The sequence below is a fragment of the Gobio gobio genome (genome assembly GCF_949357685.1).
Source record: "Gobio gobio genome assembly, chromosome: 4".
In the NCBI taxonomy this organism is placed as follows: Eukaryota; Metazoa; Chordata; class Actinopteri; order Cypriniformes; family Gobionidae; genus Gobio; species Gobio gobio.
In genome coordinates this window covers 23,833,235-23,860,095 of record NC_137100.1, presented here as the reverse complement: position 1 = coordinate 23,860,095, position 26,861 = coordinate 23,833,235, and the positions used below count along the sequence as shown (strand labels likewise).

Genomic DNA, 26,861 nt, shown 5'->3' with positions numbered 1-26,861 from the left:
TGCATTTGATGTAAAAATACACAACAGATGCTTAAATCAATGCTGAAATAACTTTTATTCAATTTGTGAATCTTTTGTAATAATCACAGAACACACTGCAGGTATTGAGGCCACATTAAGCCTGTAAAACCTGGCAAAAGTAGCTGGAGTCTTCCATATTGCTGCGTCACAGATGTCAGATAGCTGCACACCACGCAGGGCTGCCCAGGAAGTGGCAACTACACGTACTGAATGGCACTTCACTGAAGCTGGAACTTCATGACCTGTATTAGAATAAGCATGCATAATTACCTCTGTCACCCAATGAGTTAGTCTATCCTTAGACAAAGCCATACCCTTTTTGTGATCACCATAACACACAAACAGCTGATCAGTGATCCGCCAGGCTGCTGTAACTTCAACATAATGCCGAAGAGCTCTGACTGGGCACAGGGCTGAACCTTGTTCATCTGTAAAAGCAGACAAAGTCATGGGCTTATTTATGTATTGTGGTGACAAAACCTTTGGAAGAAATGCAGGATTTGGCCACAGCATTGTCTGTTTATACTCAGGTCCCCAACGTAAAAACTGGGCTGACTGACAATGCATGCAATTCACTAACACGTCGTGCAGTGGTCAATGCCAGCAAAAAAAGCTGACTTAAGAGAAAGCCACTTAATGTCCATATTGTCTAATGGCTCAAATGGTGAAACCAAGAGGCTACTTAAAACCAAGTCTAGATCCCACTGTGGAACCACAGGCTTATGACTGGGTCGAAGTCGACTAACACCTTTAAGAAACATCTTATTTAAATTTTGTGTGCCTACTGACACACCTTCTACTAGTCCTCTGTGTGCAGAAAATGCTGCCACAAAAACTTCAATTGTAGAGCTAGACAAACCATGTTCTAACAGGTTCTGCAGAAATTCCAAGATGTTACTTACAGTGCAAGCATGAGGATCAATTTTTCCTTTTTCACACCACTGACAAAAAGCTCTCCATTTGTCTGCATACACCCGCCTCGTAGAAGTTGCCCTTGCATTCAGTAGTGTGTACTCAACCCCTTGTGAGCATTTCAATATGCCTGGTTTGCTCCTAGAGGCCAAACCCATAACTTCAATGTGTGGGGCCTGTTGTGCCACAACGTCCCGTTCATCTGAGACAGCAGATCTGGTCTTATTGGCAGTGGGCATGGCCTGCCTGTCAATAAAAGAAGCAAAAGATGAAACCACGGCCTGCCTGGCCAGAATGGGGCTATCAGCAGAACTGGTTGCCTATTGTGTGCCAACGCATCCTGGCCCAGAGCTTCTGGCTCGTCCTTGTCTGAAAACCACCTTGGACAGTGAGTTGTCTGTCTGTCCACAAATAGGTCCACCTCTGCCCTGCCGCAGGTGTTCCAAATTAACTGGACAACCTCCTGGTGAATCTTCCAATCCCACGGGGTGGTCCGCTATCTGATTGTAACGCTTGTCCCTCCTTGGTGGTTGATGTAAACTGTGGTATTGTCTGTTCTTACCAAGACGTGCTTGGCTTCTAGCTGATGTTGGAAATGCTGCAGTGCTAGCCACACTGCCTTCAACAGGAGTACATTGAGACGTGCTCTGCCACACACCCCTCACTTTCCGGTGCCTCCACACAGCTCCCCAGCCTAACAGGGATGCATCTGTAGTTACCACTTCCCTCTTTACAGGAATGGTTCCCAAGGACACACCTCTGAGGAGAAATTGTCTGCGGGACCAGTGCCTCAAGGTGTGAGTACACGCCACAGTTACGGTCACAAAAACATTTTTCTGGGTCATGGCTGACAACCGTCTCAAATTTAGCCAACGCTGAAATGGCCTTAGATGCAATATACCCAGCCGCACCACTGGTGTTGCTGCAACCAACATCCCCGCTAGACACAGAAATTCTGCATACGGTAGGCGCCTGCCTATTCGAAACTTTGCTGCCGTCTTTACAATTGCCTGGGCTCTGACTTATGTCAACATAGCTTGCATGACACGGGAGTCGAGCCTCATACCGATGAACTGAATGGTCTGAGCTGGAATTAGACAGCTCTTCTTGTAATTTATCCTCAGACCTAATGCCTCTACATGCAATATCAATAATCTTGTCTGTTCTTGCACCTGGTGCAGAGACTGGCCGCACAGTAGCCAGTCGTCGAGATAAGGTAGAATACGTATGCCTTGGCTCTGTAAGGGCTCTAGAGCGACTCGTACACATTTGGTAAAAGTTCTGGGTGCCAGGGCTAACCCGAAAGGAAGAACTCTGAACTGGTATGTCACTCCACTGACATGAAAACGAAGGAACCGGCTGTAATGTTCTGCAATTGAAATGTGGTAATATGCGTCCTTCAGGTCCACAGTAACGAACCAATCGTTTCTGTTTACTGCACTTACAACCTCTGTGTGGCGGAGGGGGCGTGGTTTCGCGAGGTGAGAGAGAGGGTGGAACCGAGCGGTGAGTAAGTAGGTCAAGTGCAGATCATAAACACCTGTCTCATTGCAGTAATTGGCGTGGAGAGACCGCATAAAAGCCGCTCCGGGACGAAAGAGAGGGAGAGAGAGAGACACGCACGTCTGGGACTCGAGGGATGACTGCACGCAGAGAGGAACTGCCCAAACCGACGATTGTTACGAAAAAAGAGAGTTTATATAGAAGTTTACGTTGTGCGATGTGCACACTGTTTGTTTATTGAGCAACAAGAATAAAAGAGAGTACTCACGAGTCCCAGTACGCCGACCCCGTCTTCTTCCTTCCTACACCCACAAGAGCCATACACTACACTCTGTTACTCGTAGCATGTGAAATGGTAGATGTTTCAGAAAGACATTGAGGTCCCTTAGATCCAGAATGGGTCGAATTCCCCCATCCTTTTTTGGAATCAGGAAATCGAGAAAAAAACTTTCAACTGGCCTGAACCATGGCTTGTTTTTCTAGTAATGACTCTATTTCTGATGTCAGTCTGATCAGATGTTTTGGATTGCAATGTAGGGCGGACTCCAGTATTTGGGGGTGGTCGACGGCGGAACTGTAATTTGTATCCGATTGACAGGGTGTTTAATAGCCATGTATCTGATGTTATTGTCTCCCAGCGTGCCATGTGCTGAGGGAGGAAACAGCCCACCGTCGACCGTGTACCTTCAGGTACGACGCTGAAAAAACCCAGCACTGGTTGCAGGTTGCGCCCTAGAGGTGTAGTTGTGTTTTGATGAAGCATGACCTTGTGACATTGCTCTGGAATGGCGCGGTGGTGCTAACACCTCCTGCATTCTGCCCTGCACAAAGCCAGTACGTTGTTGATGCTGAGGATAAGAGCCTCTGTGAGAATACTGAAAATACTGTGCAGGACGCCTAAAGGTAGTTTGCCGCCTTAAATGCTTTGAACGCATTTCTGATGCGAGAAGACATCTGTCTAGTACTTCCTGGGCCTGTGCTCAAAACACTTGTCCCCGGACAAGGGGAAGCTGACGCAAAGTGTTTTTACCAGCTTCTGGTAATGGAGTCTGGGCTAACCACACCTGCTTTCTCAACTGTGTCAGAAGACCCAGAGACCTACCACATTCTGACGCAGCTACTCCAACCGCTAGGAGAGAAGCTTGCAATATTTCAGCACATCCTGAATTGTCAGGTGAAGGAAGTGAAACATTAAGTGCCAATAGCAACTGTGCCAGTGTATTAGAAATGCGACCGATGTTTGCTACAGCACCATACGTCTTACGCACAAGTGAATCAGTTAGTTTATCGTCGCTGTCCGATGAAAACCACGTATGTCCATTTTGCCGATTTTGAGATTTTTCGATGGATTGAATGTCCAGGTTCATTTCCGTATACAGTATGCTTCACATATCTAAATGGCCAATGAAAAGTTGTGAAATCATGTCATCTGATTTTCACCTATATCCATTTGGTGTCAAAGCTGTCAATCACGCCGCGTATCTCCCGCCCTGTGGAAGCATCTCGCCGGTCTCGTGAAGTTTCATCGAAGCTCAGCACTCGATAGCCGAAAGTACGACATTGAAGCTCTCCACAGTTTAGTTCTAATCTAGTTCTTCACAGATTAGTTTGCTTGCTAGTATGTAAATAAACTCGGTTTTTTTCTTAGTCAAACTGATCAAATTATAGCCTGTAATGCTACTGTCATGATTGTCACTAGAACATGCCTCACTCATACTGCGATCACCGCTTGCCAGAGGCTGAGAATGTCCAGCACGTATTCCTCTGTCAATATGAAACGCGACTTGGCCATTCTAATTAATGATCGGAAGAACGCATATCGACCACCGTTACTGTAAAATATGCACGTATGTCCATTTAAACTCAATTTTGGTCAAATGTGGATTATATCATTACACTGGCAAGAATATGGTTACATGTAAAGATGCCGTACCAAGTATGACAACGCTACATTCAACTGCTTTTGAAATACAGTGTTTTTTTCACTTCCTGAAAAGTAACCGTTTTGGACATACGTGAGTTTCCTCGGGCAGCGACGTTATATTCTGGCTGTGGACAGCGCGGTTCAGAACGCAATGCCTCATCAGCCTGCACAGCAAGTGACGCCACTACAGCTTCTACTGGCGGCATTGAATCCAACCCAATTGACCCTGCATCTGCCATATTAAGCAGCATGCGTGTTACCTTATCAGGTCGTATGATCAATGCGCTTTTAAATATAATTCTTTAATGAAATCACCACACTGTGGAATAACTAACTCATTAACCTGACCAGAAGCCCTAATAGTTGGAGCAATAGTTGGAGCATCAATGTTAAGTTTTGCCATAGCCACTTTTAATTTAGCACGCAGAGAGCTCGCTGCTGATGTCGTCTCACCTTCATGATCTGAACTCTGTATACTGCTTGAATGCAATGATACTGGGCTTCCAGCTCTTCCTGCCATGCCAGGTTGTTCATCAAAAAAAGAGTCTGATGCGGACACCTAAATTATATCAAAATCTCTGTCCACACAAGGAGCAGCTATATTAGGTTCTGGCAAACGCTGCCCTTCATTATGCTGCTCACTTAACGTTACCGCTTACCTCTCAGATGTTCAAATAGCGGCAAAAAGGCAGTGATTGGAATACTCGCCAACGAGCGTCTCCTGCAACTTCACTTTCGAAAAACTTCTCCGCAAAGACGAGAATCGGAAAGAGAACGGACATGACGCAATGGCGTGCTTTTATAGGCTGTACGCCTGAGCGCCATGGTCACGGGGTGACGACTTTGACATTTATACTCGGCAAAGACAAGAGCACCAGGGAAGACTCCACTAGATAAGCTAGGATACCGCTCTGGCGGTCCGGAATGAAAGGAAGTAGAACACAATATTATTCTTTTTTGTAATTTAATTTTCTTTACTTCTTATTAAAAATAAGAACAAAGTAGCAAATTACAATCAACAGGACAAATACATAAAATAGAACAAAGTTAAACAAAATTAAATTATTGTTAATTAAACAAACAATAAAATGTAATAAATAAAGATACAAAATTTATAAATTGAATAAAAGAGTTTATTTAACATATAGTAAGACATATTACAGAAAATTAGTAATTAAATGTAAAAATAAAACTGCATATTGTCTTCACTTCATTTGTATTAAATATATTATTCTTCATTCTTATTAAAGATACAAAAGTTATTCAGTCAAGGGCAGTGAGTGAGATTTTTTTTCTGTCTTTTGTTTGATTAACAATATAAACTGTTAACATATAAACAGGCTGGGTTTTTGGGTGTTATTACGACTCATCATAGACATAATGGTTTTTTTTATAATGTACAAACTTTACATTCTATCCCCTAACCCTAACCCTTAGAAAGCATTTTACATCTGTTTACATAAAAAAATCATTAAAAGATTTTGAAGCTGCTTTCTTAATGGGGACCAACATTTTGTCCCCACAACATCAAAACATTCAAAGTTGTACTATTCTTGTACCTGTCATTTGGTACCCCCAACATAGGGAATAAATATTCAGTTTCTTTTTTTTCTACAGGATGGGGATCTGGTCAAGGGCCCAGTATGTGGAGAGCAGCCTGGTGCTGCTTGGTCTTGTGACATTGGCTCTGTCTCTGGGCAATCTCTCAAGCAGAGGACAGGTTTGTAATATTCTGACAAGTTATTAGTGTGTATGCTGTGTGATGATAAATCAAAAGGTGAGTTTACATCAGAGAAGCAAAAAACTATTTTTTTAATCTCTCAATAATCTCTGTCTCTTGTAAATTTTTCTTGGTTTTATCATAAACCTCACTATTTTTGTAGTGTTAATTGTAATACTCTATTTTTATAGATTATACAAATATAACAAATATAAGAAGTGTTATAGTCTGCTCTAAGCACAGATGTTGGTCTCCAATGTTCATTTTCTAAATGAACTCTTTATTTTCCAAAGGAAGAGGGTGTTGCCTCTAACAGTCTAGAGGACGGGCTGGAGGTGATCACATACTGGTGGGGAGAATGGACAAAATGGACCGCCTGCACACGTACCTGTGGAGGAGGTGTCATGTCACAGGAGAGACACTGTCTAAAACAAAGGTCAATGAACATCAGCTTATCATATTACATTTTATAATACTTAGACATCTATTATAGAAACATTTAGTTACTGTATAAAATGCTGGTAAGATTTAATGGCAAGATAAATCTTATGTGAAGAACGTTTGCACAGGGTTTCCCTGACACTGCTGCACCTTTGAAATACAACAACTAGTTGGTATGGAAACCCATTTGTGCCACATTAGAAAAGAAAGCCATGCTAAAGCATACAAACGAAACTATGAGATACTAAGTAATAATTATGAGATAAAAGTCAAAATTATGGCATAAGTCATAATTATGAGATAAAAGTCAAAATTATGAGATAAAGTCATGATTCAAAATTTAAATGAGATACTAATTATGAGATACTAAGTCATAATTGTGAGATAAATAGTCATAATTATGACATTAAACAATCATATAAACAGATAAAGTCAAATTTATGAGATATGAAGTCTCAGACTGAAGACTTCAATTCAATTAATTGTCATAATTGATTTTTTTCATTGTTTTTTTTGTCTCATCATTTCGACTTAGTATCTCATACTTTTGACCTTTTACCTCAATTATTATTATGATTTACCAAAGCGTGATTTTTTTTTCTTATGTTGCAGAAATGGGCTCCCATAATTTAGCCTGCTGAAATTCAAAGCTTTTGTTCCACTTTTCTACTATGTTCTGAACCATTTCTATTCCTTAAACATAAATAATTAAATTTTTTAAGGCAGCAGTAAAAAGAGAATCATTGAGAGTGTTACAAATGTCCTGTTGTATTCAACTGCTACTAAACTAAAACAATGTATATTTCTTTCAAAGAAAGAAAACAACAACTGGTAAAGACAACATGACATGCACAGGCAATGCAAAAAAGTATCATCTCTGCAATGCAAAGGTCAGCTCACAGTATCTGTCTTTCCTTTCCTCACACACATACACAGTGCATTTGGACAGTCCAACAGAAATGCATCCCAGATGTCTAACTTGACAGCTAGCCTTATGTTCCACCATGGCTAACTGTAAAGGCATAATTTGCTCTTTTTAGTCTGTTTTAAGATTGCTTTAAGAAGGAGGTTTAGTGGCAACCAAAAAGCAATATTCCATTGTATTCATCTGAGTGTATTTCTGTGTATTACAGGAATGTCCTTCAACAGGAAGGAGCTTCAGAGAAGAGCAGTGCTGGTCATTCAACTCTCAGGTTTACAACGGAAATAATTACCACTGGAAACCTCTCTATCCTGGTATTAACTGTTTAAATTAACGGAGCTGTGCTGTGAAGGTCTCATTTACGTTGAAACAATGACCTCTGTTTATATTCCTGTAGACGACTACGTTCATATCTCCAGTAATCCATGTGATCTGCACTGCTCCACCTCTGATGGTCAAAGACAGCTGATGGTACCTGCACGGGATGGAACGTCTTGCAAATACAGCAACTATAGGGGCGTGTGTGTAGATGGGAGATGTGAAGTAAGTGGCTTATACTGTATATGGCTACATGATTTATCCTTATAGCCTACTACTTTTCTCATGCATGTGATCTTAAAGGGATAGTTCACCCAAAAATTTAAATTACCCCATGATTTACTCACCCTCAAGCCATCCTAGGTGATTATGATATTCTTCTTTCAGACGAATACAATCAGAGTTATATTAAAAAATGTCCTGGCTCTTCCAAGCTTTATAATAGCAGTGAATGTTTTTTTTCTGTTTTGAAGTCCATAAAAGTGCATCTATTCATCATAAAAGGCTCCGGGGGTTAATAAAGGCCTTCTGGAGCAAAGTGATGCGTTTGTGTTCTTTCGCCTTAAATCGATGTGTACGGCGGTCCGCCATGAATTTGTTATTTTAGTCTATAAAGTTTTAAATATGGATATTTATCTTACACAAACTCATCACTTTGCTTCAGAAGGCCTTTATTAACCCCTCAGTCGTGTGGAGCACTTTTATGATAGATAGATGCACTTTTATGAACTTCAAAACAGAAACAACCACTCACTGCCATTATGAAGCTTGGAAGAGCCAGGACATTTTTTAATATAACTCCGATTGTATTCGTCTGAAAGAAGAATGTCATATACACCTAGGATGGCTTGAGGGTGAGTAAATCATTGTCTAATTTTCATTTTTGGGTGAACAAACCCTTTAACTTATAAGCTGTGTATCTTTGCAGCCCATTGGGTGTGATGGTGTCCTCTTCTCCCCCAACACCCTGGATAAGTGCGGTGTATGTCAGGGAGATGGGAGCAGCTGCAGTCGTGTTACTGGGAACTTTCGCCGTGGGACTTCTAGTCTAGGTAATGTCAGTTCAGTGTTTTGTAGAATGGCATTCATATTCAATGATTTCAAGTAAACTCATCAAGGAACTAGAATCCTAATTAAGCGAACTCTTTCTTTGAAGGCTATTCTTTCATAACTCAAATCCCAGAAGGATCATGGGACATCCAGATTATAGAGAGGAAGAAGTCTGCAGATATCCTGGGTGAGCAACTATACTGTAAATCATTCAGAGTGCAGTGTGAATTATGTTTATCCCATGTTGTCTTGTATAGGAACAACTGAACAGACATTTTGAGGTTTATTTTAAAATGCAAAGTATAGAAAATCAAAAATGTCTAAATAAAGCTCTGAAAATGCATTATCTGTATTTTTACAACACTGTAAGTGTGTCCCACGGGGTAATCAAAAGTTCTACACACATTTGTGGTCTTCATACCCACTGGAACACTTGGGCCAAATACTTGAAATAAGTTAGGTATTGGGACGGGCGCTTTGAATAGCTTGTGTGCTCAACTGTGCATTAGAATTTTAAACTATGAAAAATATTTCATACTTCATCTACAATATCAAGTGAAAGCCCAGGTTTTCCATGATGATATATGGGCACAAATCTGTGCAGAGAAATTCATAATAATTGCCCTAGTAATTTATTCAGAATTGCATATATAGTATATACAGTATATATACACCGATCAGGAAAAACATTATGACGGTGAAGTGAATAACACTGATTATCTCTTCATCACAGCACCCGTTAGTGGGTGGGATATATTAGGCAGAAAGTGAACATTTTGTCCTCAAAGTTGATGTGTTAGAAGCAGAAAAATTGGCAAGTGTAAGGATTTGAGTGAGTTTGACAAGGGCCAAATTGTGATGGCTAGACGACTGGGTCAGAGCATCTCAAAAACTGCAGCTCTTATGGGTGTTCCAGGTCTGCAGTGGTCAGTATCTATCAAAAGTGGTCCAAGGAAGGAACAGTGGTGAACCAGTAACAGGCTCTTGTTTCTCTGCCCTCACCCACTAAATTGATGCACATGGGGAGTGAAGGCTTGTCTGTGTGGTCCGATCAAATAGACGAGCTACAGTAGCTCAAATTGCTCAAGAAGTTAATGCTGGTTCTGATAGAAAGGTATCATACACAGAATACACAGTGCATCGCAGTTTGTTGCATATGGGGCCAGTCAGGGTGCCCATGCTGACCCCTGTCCACCGCAGAAAGCGTCAACAGTGGGCATGCGAGTATCAGATCTGGACCACAGAGTAATGGAAGTAGATGGCCTGATCTGATGAATCATGTTTTCTTTTATGGCTGGGTGTGTTTGCATCACTTACCCGGGGAACACAAGGCACCAGGATGTGGGAAGAAGGCATAATGCTATGCCTGATCGGTGTATACATACTGTATACAAATGAAAGCCTCTGGAGGTAAACTAATTGGAATATTTTATAATCAAAGATTGCATAGGTGGATGTGTTCTAATTTAGCTATTGAATATATAACATTTTAACTCCACGGATGGATGAATACATTTTGCTGAACAAGATTGAATGAGAAGGTCAATGAATTGATCTAATCTTTCCATCATCACTATCACATCATCAAGGTTTATTTTTCTCCATTAGGTCACCTAATGGGGTTTTGGTTTCCTTGCCACTGTTGCCTCTGGCTTGGCGTGCTCAGTTGGGGACACTAAATTTTTCAACTAAACATCGAAATACATCTAAATAATAAACTAAATTAACCATTTAAACTAAATTACTGATCAAATTATTGATCTAAAGCCCACACTGTCACTGTATGATACTTGAAATTTTTCCAGAATGGCTATACAGCTGAATAAAATTATGCTGCATTATTTTCCTGTTTAACACTGTAAAGCTGCTTTGAAACAATCTACATTGTTAAAAGCGCTATATAAATAAAGTTTACTTGACTTGACTATAGTTCACCCTTGTTATTTTCCAGCTGTGACTGACCAAGCAGGGAACTTTTACTTCAATGGTGCATATAAAATGGACACCCCACAGAACTTCCATGCAGCAGGGACCATTTTCAAATACCGGCGGCCTACAGATGTGTATGAGACGGGGATCGAATACATTGTGGCTAAAGGGCCCATCGATCAGCCCATCAATGTTCTGGTACTGTAGCCGTGGTTCTCCCTTCGCCGCCAAGGGCTCATGGGTAATCTCACTGGCTGGCTAACAATGGCTTCGACTTTGTGCAGGCCAAAGGTCAAATGGTTCAATCTGCATAAATGGTAATATTCTGATATTGTCCCAAGAGGAATGGCTATTTCACTTATGGGATGAATGTGTGATGATGCAGTACTTCAGAAAAGGAAATGTTGTATTCTGAAATGTCTTGGGACATTACGGACATTTTTCAACCGCAGTGCCCTTTTATTGCCAGAACAACATATATTTATTAGGGCCCAAGCCCTGAAAGGGCGCAGAGCCCTATTGTTCTTCCTCAGATTATTCTTTGTTTTTTTTTTTTTTTTTTTTTTTATTTTTTTTTTCGACTTCCCGGGTACTTTTGGGGCACTTAACATGCTCGAAAACTCTTGAAACTTCGCACAGGCGTCGGAATGCGCGGCCATCAGAGCCGGGCTGAAGCTGGTACCCGGGCGTGGCAGGGGGGCTCGACAGCGCCCCCTTAAGTGGGGTCTGAAAACTTGGTCCATATATCAAACACACTTGCACGTACATGTATGAAACTTGGTACACATTTAGACCTCATCGGGCCGAACAACTTTCGTGCTCATAGTTATGCGTCAGCCCAACAGGAAGTGAGCTATTATGGGTTGTTCGGAAAACGCATGCTCTGGAATTTAATATACTCCTCCGAGGCCATTGTTTCGATCATTGCCAAACTCGGTCAGCATGAAGAGAACATATCCAGGATGCTAAATTGCGAGCGGATTTTTGATATCTCGAAAAGTCTGGCCGTGGCGATGCAACGAATTTATGGCGAGAAAAGGGAAACAGGAAGTGTGTTATAACTTGTGCAAACATTGACTGGTTTGGATGAAACTTCAGCTGTGTGTTCGTTGTAAGAAGCCGATCACATGGATATGACTTTTGTGAGTCAAAGTTATAGCGCCACCAACTGGCAGCAGGAAGTGTGTCACTTTCAAAAATGCTTTGAATCACCATCTTATTTTCACCAGATTTATTTCAAACTTCATCAGTATAATGTGAAAACATGACAGATAGAGACGTATGAAATGGATTCCTGAAATTTCAAATACTGTTGCCATGGCAACGTGTCAAAGTTTAATAATCTTTTGGCTGTTCTGAGGCTCTTAGCATGCTTGAAATTGCTTGAAACTGCTTGAAACTCAACACACACATCAGAGATGTCAGTCAGTACACATGGGCAAAGCCTCAGAAACGGGCGGGGATGAGGGGCTCTCTAGCGCCACCTTTTGACAAAAGTGAAGGGCTTCGTTTCATCTACAATCACCAAACTCAGTATATATATTGACCTCATCGAGCCGGACAACTTTCTAATTTACAGTCATTAGCTCCGACCAACAGGAAGTCAGATATTTTGGTTTGAAGGTAAATTTTTGGTTAAATCGGGGTCTGAGTTTTTACGTTCTCCTTGTAGGCGATTTATTCAATCTCCACCAAACTCGGTCAACATGAAACAAAGATACTGAAGATGCTAAAATGTGAACGGATATTGGATATCTCAAACGGTGTTTCCATGGCAAGGGATTAAATAAGGACAAAAAAGGGGAACAGAAATTCTCTGTGTCTGCTGCTCTCCCCTCAATGAACACAAGATGGCAGCATTGTATTAGTTTTGAAGCAGGATAAAAAAAAACTTGTTTCTCTCTCTCTCTCTCTCTCTCTCTCTCTCTTGTTTGTGATTTATGAGGACACAAATTTGTATAATGACATGGGTATTACACTGGTATTACAACGTGTATGTGTGTGTGTTTAAAAACATACTAAAACAATGTTTTATTAAAATGTAACCAAATAGCTTTAAAATAATCATACTATTTTTCAGATCAATATATTTATTTTATTTAATATATTTCTTCTGAATATTTATTCTCTGTCTGCCCTCCCCTCACTAAAAGGTAGCAGTGTTGTTCTGAGGCTCTTAGCATGCTTGAATTTGCTTGAAACTGCTTGAAACTCAACACACACATCAGAGATGTCAGTCAGTCAACTTTCTAATTTACAGTCATTAGCTCCGACCAACAGGAAGTCAGATATTTTGGTTTGAACGTGAATATTGGTATAATTCAGGCTCTGAGTTTTTACGTTCTCCTCGTAGGCGATTTATTCAATCTCCACCAAACTCGGTCAACATGAAACAAAGATACGGAAGATGCTAAAATGCGAACGGATTTTGGATATCTCAAACGGTGTTGCCATGCCGAGGGATTAAATAAGGACAAAAAAGGGGAATGTGTGCTGCCCTTCCCTCAATGAACACAAGATGGCAGCATTGTCTTAGTTTTGAAGCAGGATAAAAAAAAACCTTGTTTCTCTCTCTCTCTCTCTCTCTCTCTCTCTCTCTCTCTCTCTCTCTGTGTGTGTGTGTGTGTGTGTGTGTGTGTGTGTGTGTGTGTGTGTGTGTGTGTGTGTGTGTGTGTGTGTGTGTGTGTGTGTGTGTGTGTGTGTGTGTGTGTGTGTATGTGTGTGTGTGTGTGTGTGTGTGTGTGTGTGTGTGTGTGCTTCTGTGATTTCTGAGGACATACATTTGTAGACATTTCATGTGTCCCCGTACATATATTGTTCTCTTCGAGCCGGACAACTTTCTAATTTAACTAATCTAATTTAACTAATTTAAAACTTTCTAATTTTAAATAAAAACGTCATGTGCTGTGTTTGCCAAGATCACGTATGATGCATATGCAGGGTATATGCAGGAATCCTGAAGTAAATTTTAATACCTTTTTAAGACTTTTTTAAGACCTTCTCAAAATATTTAAAGACCTCATCGGCGATGAGAACTACTGTTGAGCAATAAAATAAAAATATATAATCATAAGCTATAACAAAAATATATATTAAATTAGGTGAGTGGATAGTTAAAAAAAATTGCAATTACAAAAAGTAATTCTTGAAAAAACATCTCTGGACTAATTATCTTATCACCTGACAGCCGTGATTCCATGTACTCATTCAGACAGAACTCTTTTTTAAAACAGAGGAGTGTGAGTGTGTTTTCTATACATGTGCTTTACAGAAGGTCATGTGCTGTGTTTGCAAAGATCACTTTTGACACATTTGTCTTTAAATTCATTATTTACTGGCATAGTTCAAATTTATTTTAAAACAAAATTCACATTATTTTCTACAAGTGTCTGTTTATAAGTGTCTTTTTTTCACAGAAAGTTTTTGTTTTAACGTGAATATTTGTATAATTCAGGGTCTGAGTTTTTACGTTCTCCTCGTAGGCGATTTATTCAATCTCCACCAAACTCGGTCAACGTGAAACGGAAGCTTAACGCATTAAAAATATTTAACGCAAATAACGCAGCGTCCGTTTTTATATCCATTTTTGCTTAGCGTTACATGATCACGCTCCTATTCATGTAAATGCTTCCAAGCGCAACAAGACACAAGAGAGCGCGCTGTATGCCAATGTCCTGTCTGTGTGTGTGTGTGTGTGTGTGTGTGTGTGTGTCAGTGTCCTGTCTGTGTGTGTGTGTGTGTGTGTGTGTGTGTGTCAGTGTCCTGTCTGTGTATGTGTGTGTGTGTGTGTGTGTGTGTGTCAGTGTCCTGTCTGTGTGTGTGTGTGTGTGTGTGTGTGTGTGTGCCAGTGTCCTGTCTGTGTGTGTGTCAGTGTCCTGTCTGTGTGTGTGTGTGTGTGTGTGTGTGTGTGTGTGTGTGTGTGTGTGTGTGTGTGTGTGTGTGTGTGTGTGTGTGTGTGTGTGTGTGTGTGTGTGTGTGTGTGTGTGTGTGTGTGTGTGTCAGTGTCCTGTCTGTGTGGATGCGTCTCATGTCAGCTAATCAAGGGACACTGACACACACACACACACACACACACACACACACACACACTCGACGCATAGATAGACACGCGTTAGTTTCCTGCTCACATCGAGTTCTCTTTTGCTCTTGAACAACCAATAACACAGGGGATTTTGAGTATTCTCATATTAGAGTCTTAAATTAGTTAAATAACGTCTTAAATGAACTTAAAGAGTTGTGAGGAAATGAGATGCGCGGGACAGCGCGTGAGACCCGCGGCTGTTCTTAAAGTGACAGTAGCACTGATGATGCCTGTCATTAATGTTCATCAAAGAACAACGGGAACAGAGAAAATTGTAGCTTTAATGATGATTCATCTATATATAATTTATTATTTATGCAGTTAAGGAAGGTTTGATAACTATTACATTTCTGTATAACAGGTAAGGCCATGGGTAAATATAACATTTATTATTTTGGGTTTATGTAAAGATTGTTTTAAGTTCACTTAAATTAAAAGTTGTTTTTTAAAGCCTAATAAATGTTGAAATTGGGAGCTTTCAGTTATACTGTAATGTAACGTCATTAATGTTTCATAGAGACTTTAGTATCAGTGATACTGGCCTTCATTCATAAAAAATGACAACACAACACATATTTACAATATGCTGTCTTTAAATTGTTTCTAAATTAATTTGGAGAGTAACTGAAATTATTACAATATCAAAATATTAAAAACTTAAAATATTAAAAACTTGCGATTAATCGCGATTAATTACAGAAAAAAATGTGATTAATTAGTTAATTTTTTTGTTAACGATGCCCAGCACTAATATATATATTATAAATATTTCTTTGAATAATCTATTGTGCCTGTGTGTGCTGCCCTTCTCTCAATGAACAAAAGATGGCAGCATTGTGTTAGTTTTGAAACAGGATAAAAAAAACATTCCATGTCTTTCTTTCTGCCACTCTCTCTTAGGCTTTCACAAATAACTATCACTTGAAATAAAAACGTCATGTGCTGTGTTTGCCAAGATCACATATGATGCAGATGTCTTTTAATGAATAATTTACTGATATAATTTAAATGTATTAAAAGTAAATTTCACATGGTTTTCTAAAAGTGGCTGTTTATAATAAACTTCCATAAAATGTAGACACGTATCTTACTCTTACCTGACACTGATATTAAAATCATCTTTGCATTTTACTGTGATTTGGCTCAATTTATAAATTTTTTTATAAAAAAAAATTTATTGGACCACCCATATTGAAATGAAAGCACGCTTTATGGTGCATAAGATTGGTGCACAAACGGTAGCTAAGGTAGGTCAAAAACACATGAAGAGAAATGTTAGGATAATACAACATCAGCATTTGAATGGTATTGTGAACTCATTCCAATTTGACCTTTGACATCATCTGACATGAAATTAATTTAAATTTAATTGATCTCATAGATGTGGCTGTTGTGGTTTGTGGTCATAGCAGCACCAACTGCTGCAGTTAATGTGGTGAATTCAGATGACTTTGACATAGTCCTTTTAGTTTTTCCAATTTTAAATGCCTATTGCCTGCTGTGCACAGTTAAGCTGATGCCACCGGCGTGGCGGTGCCACCGGCTTGGGCCCGTCATCGCTGCTCGCAGCTTTAATTATATATTGTTTCCTCTCAGCGTAAAATTGGATATTATCATAACACATTTATCTTAATTGTCTCTAATTTGTTGAACATGTCTCTTTCTGTTCCCTTAAAGGTCTGGAACCAAAATGGCCCAAATCCTTACATAACCTATGAGTACACTGTGATGAGGGACTCTTTGGCTTCTGTCTCCCAGCCCCCCATTTACACAGGCCCACAAGGAGGATCCATTCTGGTTTCTGTAGAAATTGGGAGTGTTTTACATCATAATGAGAGCGTGTATGATAAGGCAGTTCCTGAGATGGAGGGGAACCAGGTACAGACAACTGGGCCCAGGGCTGTGGAAGGACAAAAGCCTGGCCAGGAAACCAATGAAGTGTTCAAGACAGCTAACATTGACTGTGAGCAGGATGCAAATGCACCAGTCCTGTATACAGGTAAATATATATAATTACTCTGTATTTGTCTATACATTTCTGAAAAAAAAGTAAAATTTGTTAATGATGGATTTGTGGATACATTAATTTACTGATAACCAAAAAATCTTTAAAATTTTAAAGTGAATTTTTTTTTAAATATAGTTTTACTATTATATGTATTTTGTAATTATCTTTTATTTATTTTATATTTATTATTTTATTATTGTATTATCTTCATTATTCATCATAAACTATAAGCTAATTGAACAGTATCATCCAATCTTAACCCATTTGTGCCCAAATTTGGGCATATAGTCATGTTAATAGTGTCCTATGTGAACATGTTCTGCATTTATTTTCCCCAGGTTTTAGTTTTTTTCTTGAAAATCATATTTGAATGTGCGGCAACTATAGTTGTCGTTTGGGTGATTCTAGAGACCTTCACGATTATGTAGATATATATATGTCAACAAAAAAATACTTATTAGTAACATGAAAATAATAAATATTTTTGTAGAAACCGTGATATATTTTTGTCTGGATGTTTTGATGAATAGAAAGCTATTTGATATATAAACAGTTGCAAGAAAAAGTATGTGAACCACTTGCAGAATCTGTGAAAATGTGAATAATTTTAACTAAATAAAAGAGATCAAACAAAATGCATGTTATTTTTTTTATTTAGTACTGTCCTGAATAAGATATTTTACATAAAAATTTTTTTTTTTATAAAAGTAGCTGAGTTGATTAAAATAACCCTGTTCAAAATTTTATGAACCATTGATTCTCAATACTGTGTGATGTTCCCTGGATGACTGACACCTGTATTTTGTTTTGTGATGGTTGTTCATGAGTCCCCTGTTTGTCCTGAGCAGTTAAACTGCCCAATGTTCTTCAGAAAAATCCTCAAGGTCCTGCAAACGCTTCAGTTTTCCAGCATCTTTTGCATATTTGAACCCTCTCCAGCAGGGACTGTATGATTTTGAGATCCATCTTTTCACACCGAGGACAATTGAGGGACTCAAATACAACTAATAAAAAAGGTTGAAACATTCACTGATGCTCCAGAAGAAAACACAATGTATTAAGAGGTGGTGGGTGAAAACTTTTACTTTGTACTTTTACTTAGTAAATTGTACTTATTGTAAATTGTAAATTGTCTTCTGGTAAACTGAAAAAGTATATTCTGTTGCTTCTGAAGGGCAGTACTAAATGAAAAAAAAAAGTATATTTAAATTCAATTCACTCCCAGCTCTTGATGCATCGTGTTTCCTTCTGGAGCATCAGTGAATGTTTCAGCCTTTTTTAATAGTTGTATTTGAGTCCCTCAATTGTCCTCAGTGTGAAAAGATGGATCTCAGAATCATACAGTCCCTGCTGGAGAGGGTTCAAATATGCAAAAGATGCTGGAAAACTGAAGAATTTGTAGGACCTGGAGGATTTTCTGAAAAACATTGGGCAGTTTAACTGCTCAGGACAAACAGGGGACTCATGAACAACCATCACAAAAAAACAACAACTTTTGAACAGGGTTATTTTAATAAATTCAGCTATTTTTTTTTTGTCTTGTGGACTATATGTAAAAAAAAAAAAATATGTAAAATATCTTATTCAAGACAGTACTAAATAAAAAATAATGCATTTTCTATGATGTCTTTTATTTTGTTAAAATTATTCACATTTTCACAGATTCTGCAAGTGGTTCACATACTTTTTCTTGCAACTGTATCTACATATATAATATATTTGAAAAAAAATCCGACTATGACAGCTTGTCTAAATACCCTAAAAGGGGGGGGGGGGGGGGGGTCATAACTACCTGTTGCACAAATGAAATAATGGACCCCAAATAAAGATTACTTTGAAGTTTTTATGTAAAAAATTAAGGATCTTTAAAATGACCCATCAGCCTCACCTCTGAGATTCATGCACAAGAGTGATGCTTTCACTATATCTAAAGTAAGTGGAGGATAGACTAGACAGAGAGAGTACATGGTTGACTGGGCAATCATCAGTGAGTTAAAAGGCCTCTTTCTACTGGCCCTATGGAGTCCTTTATAATGCATAACCCGCAACAAAGATTTGCTAGAGAGGATAAAACATTCAGAGAGGCCTGGCATTTCCCTTAGCTAAAATGATAATTACAGACATTTGTGTTTGCTGTTGGTCTGACATAAATCATTTTAAATGAGGTTGGGTGTCCTGATGAAGGTTTTGCCCCTGTCATGCCTTATAGTCTTTGATACCACACTACTCTTTGAATCAGTCCCGCCGCTGGCCGCTTTGATGCCCAAAGCGCGATCACTTTTTGTTGTGGCGGTCGCAAATGGAGAATTTTATTTTCCTTTCAAATGAGTTGTTATTGAATGCAGTGATCTGTTTTAAACCCAGACTTGTGTTTTGGATGTGCAAAATTAATCCATCCTTTTCTTAATGAATCAATCCTTCTTCTTGTTTTTAAAGAGGGGAACTGCAGCTGGCCCAGTGGAGTAGGAGTCCTTGGTGTTGCACCAGTCAGCAGACCTGCAGAGGACATGACAAACTCTGAAAACCTCATCTGGAGAGTTCTGATCGGAGAACGAGTTGGCTCTGATGGTGTCCTTGCAAACATCTCAACTAATCAGCTGCTTACTCATAGAGATGGCTTGTCATCTGAAGCAGGCCCACTGGAGTTAGACTACAGCAGTCTTGAGCAAGCAGGTCTTAATGGCTCAATGCTTCAGTTTACCCTCGGGCACCGGCGAAATGACACAGGGGACTCCCTGCTCCCAAACAGAACTCTTACCATTTTACGCAATCGCAGCAACCGCACCAGGTAAATATGAATATGTACATTATGGTTTACTCTGGTTTGGGGGTTGACAAGATTTCTTATGTTTTTTAAAAAGTTATACTCATCAAGGTTGAATTTATTTGGTCAACAATACAGTAAACACAGTCATTTTGTGAAATATTTTACAATTTAAAATATTTTTTTTCTATAAGAGATTTATATATATTAAAAGTTATTTATTCCTGTGATGTCAAAGCTGAATTTTCAGCTTCATTACTCCAGTCTTCAGAGTCACATGATCCTTCAGTAATCGTTCTAATATGCTGATTTGGTACTCAACAAACATTTATTATTGTTAACAAAGCTTTTTCTTTTAAAGTTTATAAACGGCATGTATTTGAAATATAAATATATTGTACATTATAAATGCCTTTTTTTAATATTAATTGTTTGTTATTAATTTCTTTCAAATAATAATAAAATCTTAGAACCCCAAAGCATTTGAACAGTAGTGTATTTTATAATTATTATTAATTTTTAAATAATATTTAAATAATTATAATATTTATTTATTTTAATAGACAGTATAACAGACATGAATGATGATTTGCTACTTGCTAGTCAGTTAATGGGAGGGGCATTCTCATTCTAGAAGTCATTTGATTGGCAGTGGACAAAATTCTGTGTAGTGCAGGATGAGTCATCAAAACTCTAATTCTGACTTCATGAGATTTAAATTCAGAAAAGCCAACATTCTGGTTTGTCAAGTGATGGCATAACTAGATTGTGATAAAGCTGTAAAATGTTTATTGTGAACAAGAGCACGCCCATCAACAAGCTTCGTTCGGGTTACAGAAGCCGTCTGCAATGCTGTCATTTTGTTTTTAGACCTCGAAACCAGCAATGCCATTAAAGAAGTATGTTTTGGGTTGTGAGGGAAAGATAACCTTCTTCAGCTTCCCAAATAACCCAGCGTTAAGGAAACAGTGGATGCAGTTTGTTTTCCCGGAGCAGCAATGTTCTGCAAGTTTGTTTGTTTGCACGCCTCCACAAGCTTGGCAGTTTTCGTAAAGAATCAGTACAGCGTATCTTTCTTTTAAAAATATGAAGACTCTTCGAAGATATAAAGGATGCAATACTACTCTATAGGTACTCAAGATTAAAATGAGACTGGCAGAAACTGTGTGTGTTATGTACACTTTAAATTTACAGTTTAAACTCTACATTGAGCAAAGCTGACAACAGCTATATCCAATCTTTAATCAGCTCATCAGTAGCTGGACATAAACACCATACTAGCAATCTCAAGATCATGCCATGGTCTTCCACAATGAATCAGCGGGTATCTTTATCAGTTGGCTCTTTTGGCTATTTCAAATGTAAGGCCCTAGCCCTCCACACTGCCATGCCAAAGCTGTACTGGACGGGCTTGTGTGGGACAGCCCTGCTCATGGGAGAATGGCATGTGCTGCAGACTCAAGCTCTGGCTTGGTTTTTTTTGTGTTAACGTTCTTGGAGACATTCAAAGAGTGCCGAGAGGAGACGGCCAAGCAGAGGCTGGCGGGATTGCATTCCATCATATTTATAATTCATGCTGGGTTCCCTCCACCGTGTCCAAACACTGCTTTACCAGCCCTTCTGCCAGAGATCATAAAGAACATCTCATGAAATGCCCTTACTCGTATCCGAAGGAGAAGAGAAAGATTCCAGTTGGGAAGAAGAAAAGAAGGCTGCATGTAAGGATGATGGACTTACTGAGAAACATAATTCAAGATGTTTTGTTATTTGTGGAAAAAAGTGCCATAGATCACTCGGGTACAGACTACGCTTGTCGCATCAGATAAATCCCAGAAATTTATCATGAGGAACCAATTTTATTGGCTCCTGTCTAGTTGAGGGAATGCGCTGTTTTCCAGCCTTGACATTAAGGTAATGAGTGTGACCAGGAATGGTAAAAATGTTAGTGGTTTTACGACTGAAGTGTCAGTTGGTGTCTCGGCATCAACAAACGTGAACGCTCTGCCTAATATACAGTGCAGGTGGATGAACCATGGCCTAGTCTGAGATGCTGTTTTCTTTACCGCAGAAATAACCAAAGGCTCCTTCAGAAGAACAAATTGAGCGCTGCTGACATGTACAGGTGGAAGTTGTCCTCACAGGAGCCCTGCAGTATGACATGCTCGATAGGTAAACAAGGCATAATAACTTCATCTCGGTGGCCACAAACATCCACACATAATAATTCCTGATAACCATGTTTGTTTATATAGGGAGGTTGGTTTTACAATGCTCTTTATCGAATAGGTGTGTCAAAGTCACTTGCCATGTGTGTGCGATATGATGGCATTGAGGTGGATGATGTTTATTGTGATGCTTTGACTCGACCCGAGCCAGTTCATGATTTCTGCATTGGCAGAGAATGCCAGCCCAGGTGCGTGCGCTGAAATTGTCACAGGAATGCAGGGGAAAAGTACAGAGCACTGCACATGACAATAGCTATTGTGGCCACAAATTAAAGGGATAGTTCAACCTAAAATGAACATTCTGTAATCATTCACACACCCTCATGTCATTCCAAACCCATAAGAGTTTGGTTAATCTATGAAACACAAATTAAGATTCAATGAAACCTGAGAGGTTTCTATCCATTGAAAGTCCAGTTAACCAAAAAGGTTATAAAGGCGTCGTACAATGAATCCATTTGAATCAAGCTGTTTAATTCAAGTTTTGTGAAGAGATTCAATCACATTATATGATGAACAGAATTAGGTTAGGCTTTGATTTAGATTTAAGCCATGATCGAGCCATACACATAATACATCACATATGGTAAACACAGAAGCTCAAACGTGTATGTGTGATGCCCAAGATTCAATGAGATTTGTTCCAGAGTGACGCACACATGTGATGCATGCACAAGCTTCTGTGTTTTCCATATGTGATGTGCTCTATCTAATGTAATGGAGTATATGTATGGATTCATTTTGTGATGCCTTTATGACCTTTATGTCTACCCGGACTTTCAAAGAAGGGACAGGTTTCATTAAAAATATCTTAATTTGTGTTTCAGAGATTAACCAAAGTCTTATGGGTTTGTTAATCCATGACCACATTTTTTAAATTTAGTTAAATTGTGGCCATATTTGCTTAATTTATTTTAGGTAAATATTTGCTACATTGTATTAATTAGGCCCTAGTTCTTAATTTATTAAATCATGGTCATAATTTAACTAAAATAAACAAATTAGAACAAAGTGGTCACCATTTACATAAAAAGAGGGAACAAATTAATAAATTGTGGTAACAAATTCTTAATGTGTGGTCACTTAGAATATTGTTTTTACTTGAATGTCATGTGCATGGCTCTGTAACAAAGACAAGAATAGGAGATAAAACCAAACAAAAACATTTCATTTACTCATCCTTATGTCATTCTAATTCCAATTTTATTATGTCCTATGAAAAGTGTTTTTTGACAGAATATTCTTACTGGGCTCTTTATTTCTAGATGGGAGGCAAGCAGCTGGAGTGAGTGTTCTCGGACCTGTGGAGAAGGTTTCCAGTTTCGCCTCGTGCGTTGCTGGAAGATGCTGGCTCCCGGCCTAGACAGCTCAGTGTACAGTGACCTCTGTACAGAGGCACAGCTAGAGCGCCCCCCAGAGCGCCGGGCCTGTAAAAGCCCTACTTGTGGCCCTCAGTGGGAAGTGGCTGAGTGGTCTGAGGTACGTTAAGAGCTTTTACTTAATCCTCCATTATAACAGCCATACACTGGAAATAAGTAAATAAGTAAATTCCTAATCAGTATGTTTGCTTTGGTCAGTAAAAATTCCTAAAAATCAGTTTGACAAGATACATTTTTATGAATGGCAAACTGAAATATTTGGACAATGTCAATGTTATCAAATTTGCATAACAAAGAGAACTTTGTTTTGTTTGTTGTGCAGTGCCCAGCTAAATGTGGTAGCAAGAGTCTGGTTACTCGAGAAGTCAGATGCTCAGATGAGATTCACGCATGTGATGAGACAACTCTTCCAACATCTACCAAAAACTGCACCGGCCCTCCATGTGAGCGCCAGTGGACAGTGTCTGAGTGGGGACCGGTGAGACACTGTGAAGATTTAAAATGCACACAGACACACACATTATTTTTTATCAATTTAAGAAATATTTAACACTGTGTTTTAATCAAGCACATTGATGAATCAGATTGTGATGACACACTTCATCAGATATTAACATTATATGCAAGAAAGTTGAGAAGAGTTTACCTTTATGCAAATGAACAGTGATGCGAGTGCTCACATCATCCGCATCATGATACAGTAGAATCTCATTGGTCCAAAATCCCGCTCCACATAACTTAAAGGGATAGTTCACTTAAAAAATGAAAATTCTGTCATCATTTGAAGTTGTTCCAAACCTGTATGAGTTTCTTTGTTCTGCTGAACACAAAAGAAGATATTTTGAAGAATGTTTGTAACAAAGCAGATAGAGCAACCATTGACTATCATAGTATTTTTTTCCCTACTATGGTAGTCAATGGTTGCTCTATCTGCTTGGTTACAAACATTCTTCAAAATATCTTCTTTTGTGTTCTGCAGAACAAAGAAACTCATACAGGTTTGGAACAACTTTAGGGTGAGTAAAAGATGACAGAATTTAAATCTTTGGGTGAACTGTCCCAAGGGATAGTTTACTCACCCTTATCATTTACTCACCCTTGTGTCATTCCAAACCCATTTTTTCCCAGTGGAAGAAGAATATTGGAAAGCAAACAACATTGGAGCCAATTGTACTTCCATTGTATTTGCAAAAAAGAGAAAAACATATCTTTTTTGGAGAGATATTTTTCTTCAAATAATAAAATCATGGCAATGACATGTGGGTGAGTAAATGATGACACAAATTTCATTTTTTGGGTGAACTATCCCTTTAAATGGGATTGGATTGGGTGTGATTGCAAGACATTTAATGTTTCAAATATTAAAAATGTGCATCTTCCATTTCTACTCAGTGTTCAGGCATCTGTGGGCATGGAAAAACGGTGCGACATGTTTACTGCAAAACACCAGAGGGACGAGTGGTACCTGAGTCTCAATGCTCACCTGAAAACAAACCTCTGGCCATTCACCCCTGTGGAGACAATGAATGCCCTCCACATTGGCTTGCACAAGACTGGGAGAGGGTGAGGATTATGCTTATCTTGTGGAAAATAAACAATTTGATAGCATTTCTCCAGTAATCATTGTCTTCTGCCTCCCAGTGCAACACAACATGCGGACGCGGTGTGAAGAGAAGGACGGTGCTGTGTGTTGGCATCACGGGTGGAAAGGTCCAGATCCATGATGATGCGGAATGTGACGGCAGTAAGCAACCAGTAGATGAGGACACCTGCTTTGAAAGGCCTTGCTTCAAGTGGTACACAACACCATGGTCTGAGGTGAAACAATTAAAAATGTATTCAATTGATGATGGCAGATTGAAATACTAGCAAACTACAACTAGAGTCAGATTGCTAGAAAGTAGAACAGCTGGCCATGTAGGCATTTACAGTAAGCTAAGTGAGTCCCTTTCCTTCCCTTTTGAGGGAACTCAACGCTGCATCAGGATGTTGACGCTATGGGAACGCTTCTGCGTGATTGCGCCTGAAGCATATGGAATCACTCCAATCTCAACATTGTCAGCTTCTGTGCCTTCAGTAAGCTCTCTGTGTCTTTCTGTTTATGTCTGTAGTAAAGTTTGTTCATGTGGGAAGAAGGAGGGCGGGAACCGGCGAAAGTTTAACACACTTTAATCAAATAAATGAACACAAAAGGAAAGCAAAAGCGGCAGCCCCTCACGGACGACTGCCGCACACATACATAAACAAACCATAAATAAAACACAAATTAAAATCCAGGCCTGGTCCTCTCTCGTCCTTCACTGGAGTCGCTCGTCCTTTTATGTCTCCGTGCTCCCTCATGAGAGGACTCGAGACCGGTGTGCCTCGCAGGTGACGTTCATTCTCAATCACGCACACCGATCTCGCTCGCTCCTCCAATGTCTCTCGTTTTCATGAGGCAAGATTTCAAAGTACCAAATGTGTTTATGCAAGTCATTTGTGAGTAAAATGGTCATTTTATTGGTCAGACTTCACCTGTTTACGTTCCTCTGTGTCATCCATCAAGATGGATTGACAAGTTGGCTCCGCGAGCTTATTGTGGCTTTATCTGTAGTTGTGACACACACAAACACTTATATGAATGTAGCCTTCATTCTCGCTCTGACTGATGAATTATATATATATATATATATATATATATATATATATATATATATATATATATATATATATATATATATATATATATATATATATATATATATACTTTTTATTTAATTATGTTTAACATTTTATATATATCGTTTCTATGCGGATCTAAGCATGGTTGCCTAAACATATATGCCTAAACAAACCAAACTAAGGGAGAAAACGCACCAGGTTCCAAAACAAACCAGGTGTGAAAATACCCTTAAGGCCCCAAAATTGCCCACCAAGCCCTGTAGAAAGACATCATCCTTGGTGGGCAAAGCTTACGTGGCGGCGGGTCAGGCTGGAGCATGTCTGCACACAATGGTGATGCTGCATACCTGGCGGATCTGAGGGCTGTCATCTGAGAGCCCATTCAACAAGAAGTATGGCTGCCTCCAAGGCTTTATTGTCAGGGGTTTCCCTCCAGGAAGTGTATGATGTGGCGAGCTGGTCCTCTCCGCATTTATCAGATGTGATTCCACACATGCTTCAGATTCAATCACTCAGAAGTGTTCCCATAGCATCAACATTCAACATGACACAGCGTCTCGTTCCCTTCTCAGGGAACCAGGGTTACAGTACTATCTAGGACAGTTACTAGGTTTTAAGATACCATTTTTCTCTTCAAGTCTCCTCCAGTGACGGCTCCCAAGTTTGAGTGTAATTCAGTGTTCCTTTCTCTTGCTTGTACTCAACTGTTTCTCAGTGCACCAAGACTTGTGGTGTTGGTGTGCGAATGAGAGATGTGAAGTGTTACCAGGGAAGAGAGCTTGTTCGTGGATGTGACCCTTTGACCAAACCTGTTAACAAACAGACCTGCGCACTCCAGCCCTGCCCCACCGAACCTCCAGGTGTGCCTTAAAGAAACAGTTCACGCTAAATTAAATTTTTCACTCACCCTCACATTGTTCTAGATCTGTATGCTGTTATTTTTCCGTTTGAATATGTATATTGGAATATTTTTTTCTTTTTTTTACACTAGCATTCAAAAGTT

General features: G+C 39.3%; 1 protein-coding gene across 1 annotated transcript in view; it reads left to right on the top strand.

The window, feature by feature from the left end:
- LOC307124619 (ADAMTS-like protein 2) overlaps window positions 1-26,861 on the top strand; it is a gene marked incomplete at its 5' end in the record, with an annotated part of 32,737 nt that overhangs the window by 4,403 nt on the left and 1,473 nt on the right. Inside the window, 17 exon segments of the mRNA XM_079813970.1 lie at window positions 5,978-6,080; window positions 6,374-6,516; window positions 7,336-7,411; window positions 7,655-7,757; window positions 7,841-7,986; window positions 8,690-8,813; window positions 8,918-8,998; window positions 10,763-10,938; window positions 16,499-16,820; window positions 19,266-19,617; window positions 21,662-21,762; window positions 21,880-22,006; window positions 23,084-23,297; window positions 23,520-23,675; window positions 24,590-24,760; window positions 24,839-25,015; window positions 26,574-26,718. Of these exon segments, the coding sequence (XP_079670096.1) occupies window positions 5,978-6,080; window positions 6,374-6,516; window positions 7,336-7,411; window positions 7,655-7,757; window positions 7,841-7,986; window positions 8,690-8,813; window positions 8,918-8,998; window positions 10,763-10,938; window positions 16,499-16,820; window positions 19,266-19,617; window positions 21,662-21,762; window positions 21,880-22,006; window positions 23,084-23,297; window positions 23,520-23,675; window positions 24,590-24,760; window positions 24,839-25,015; window positions 26,574-26,718 (2,717 nt within the window).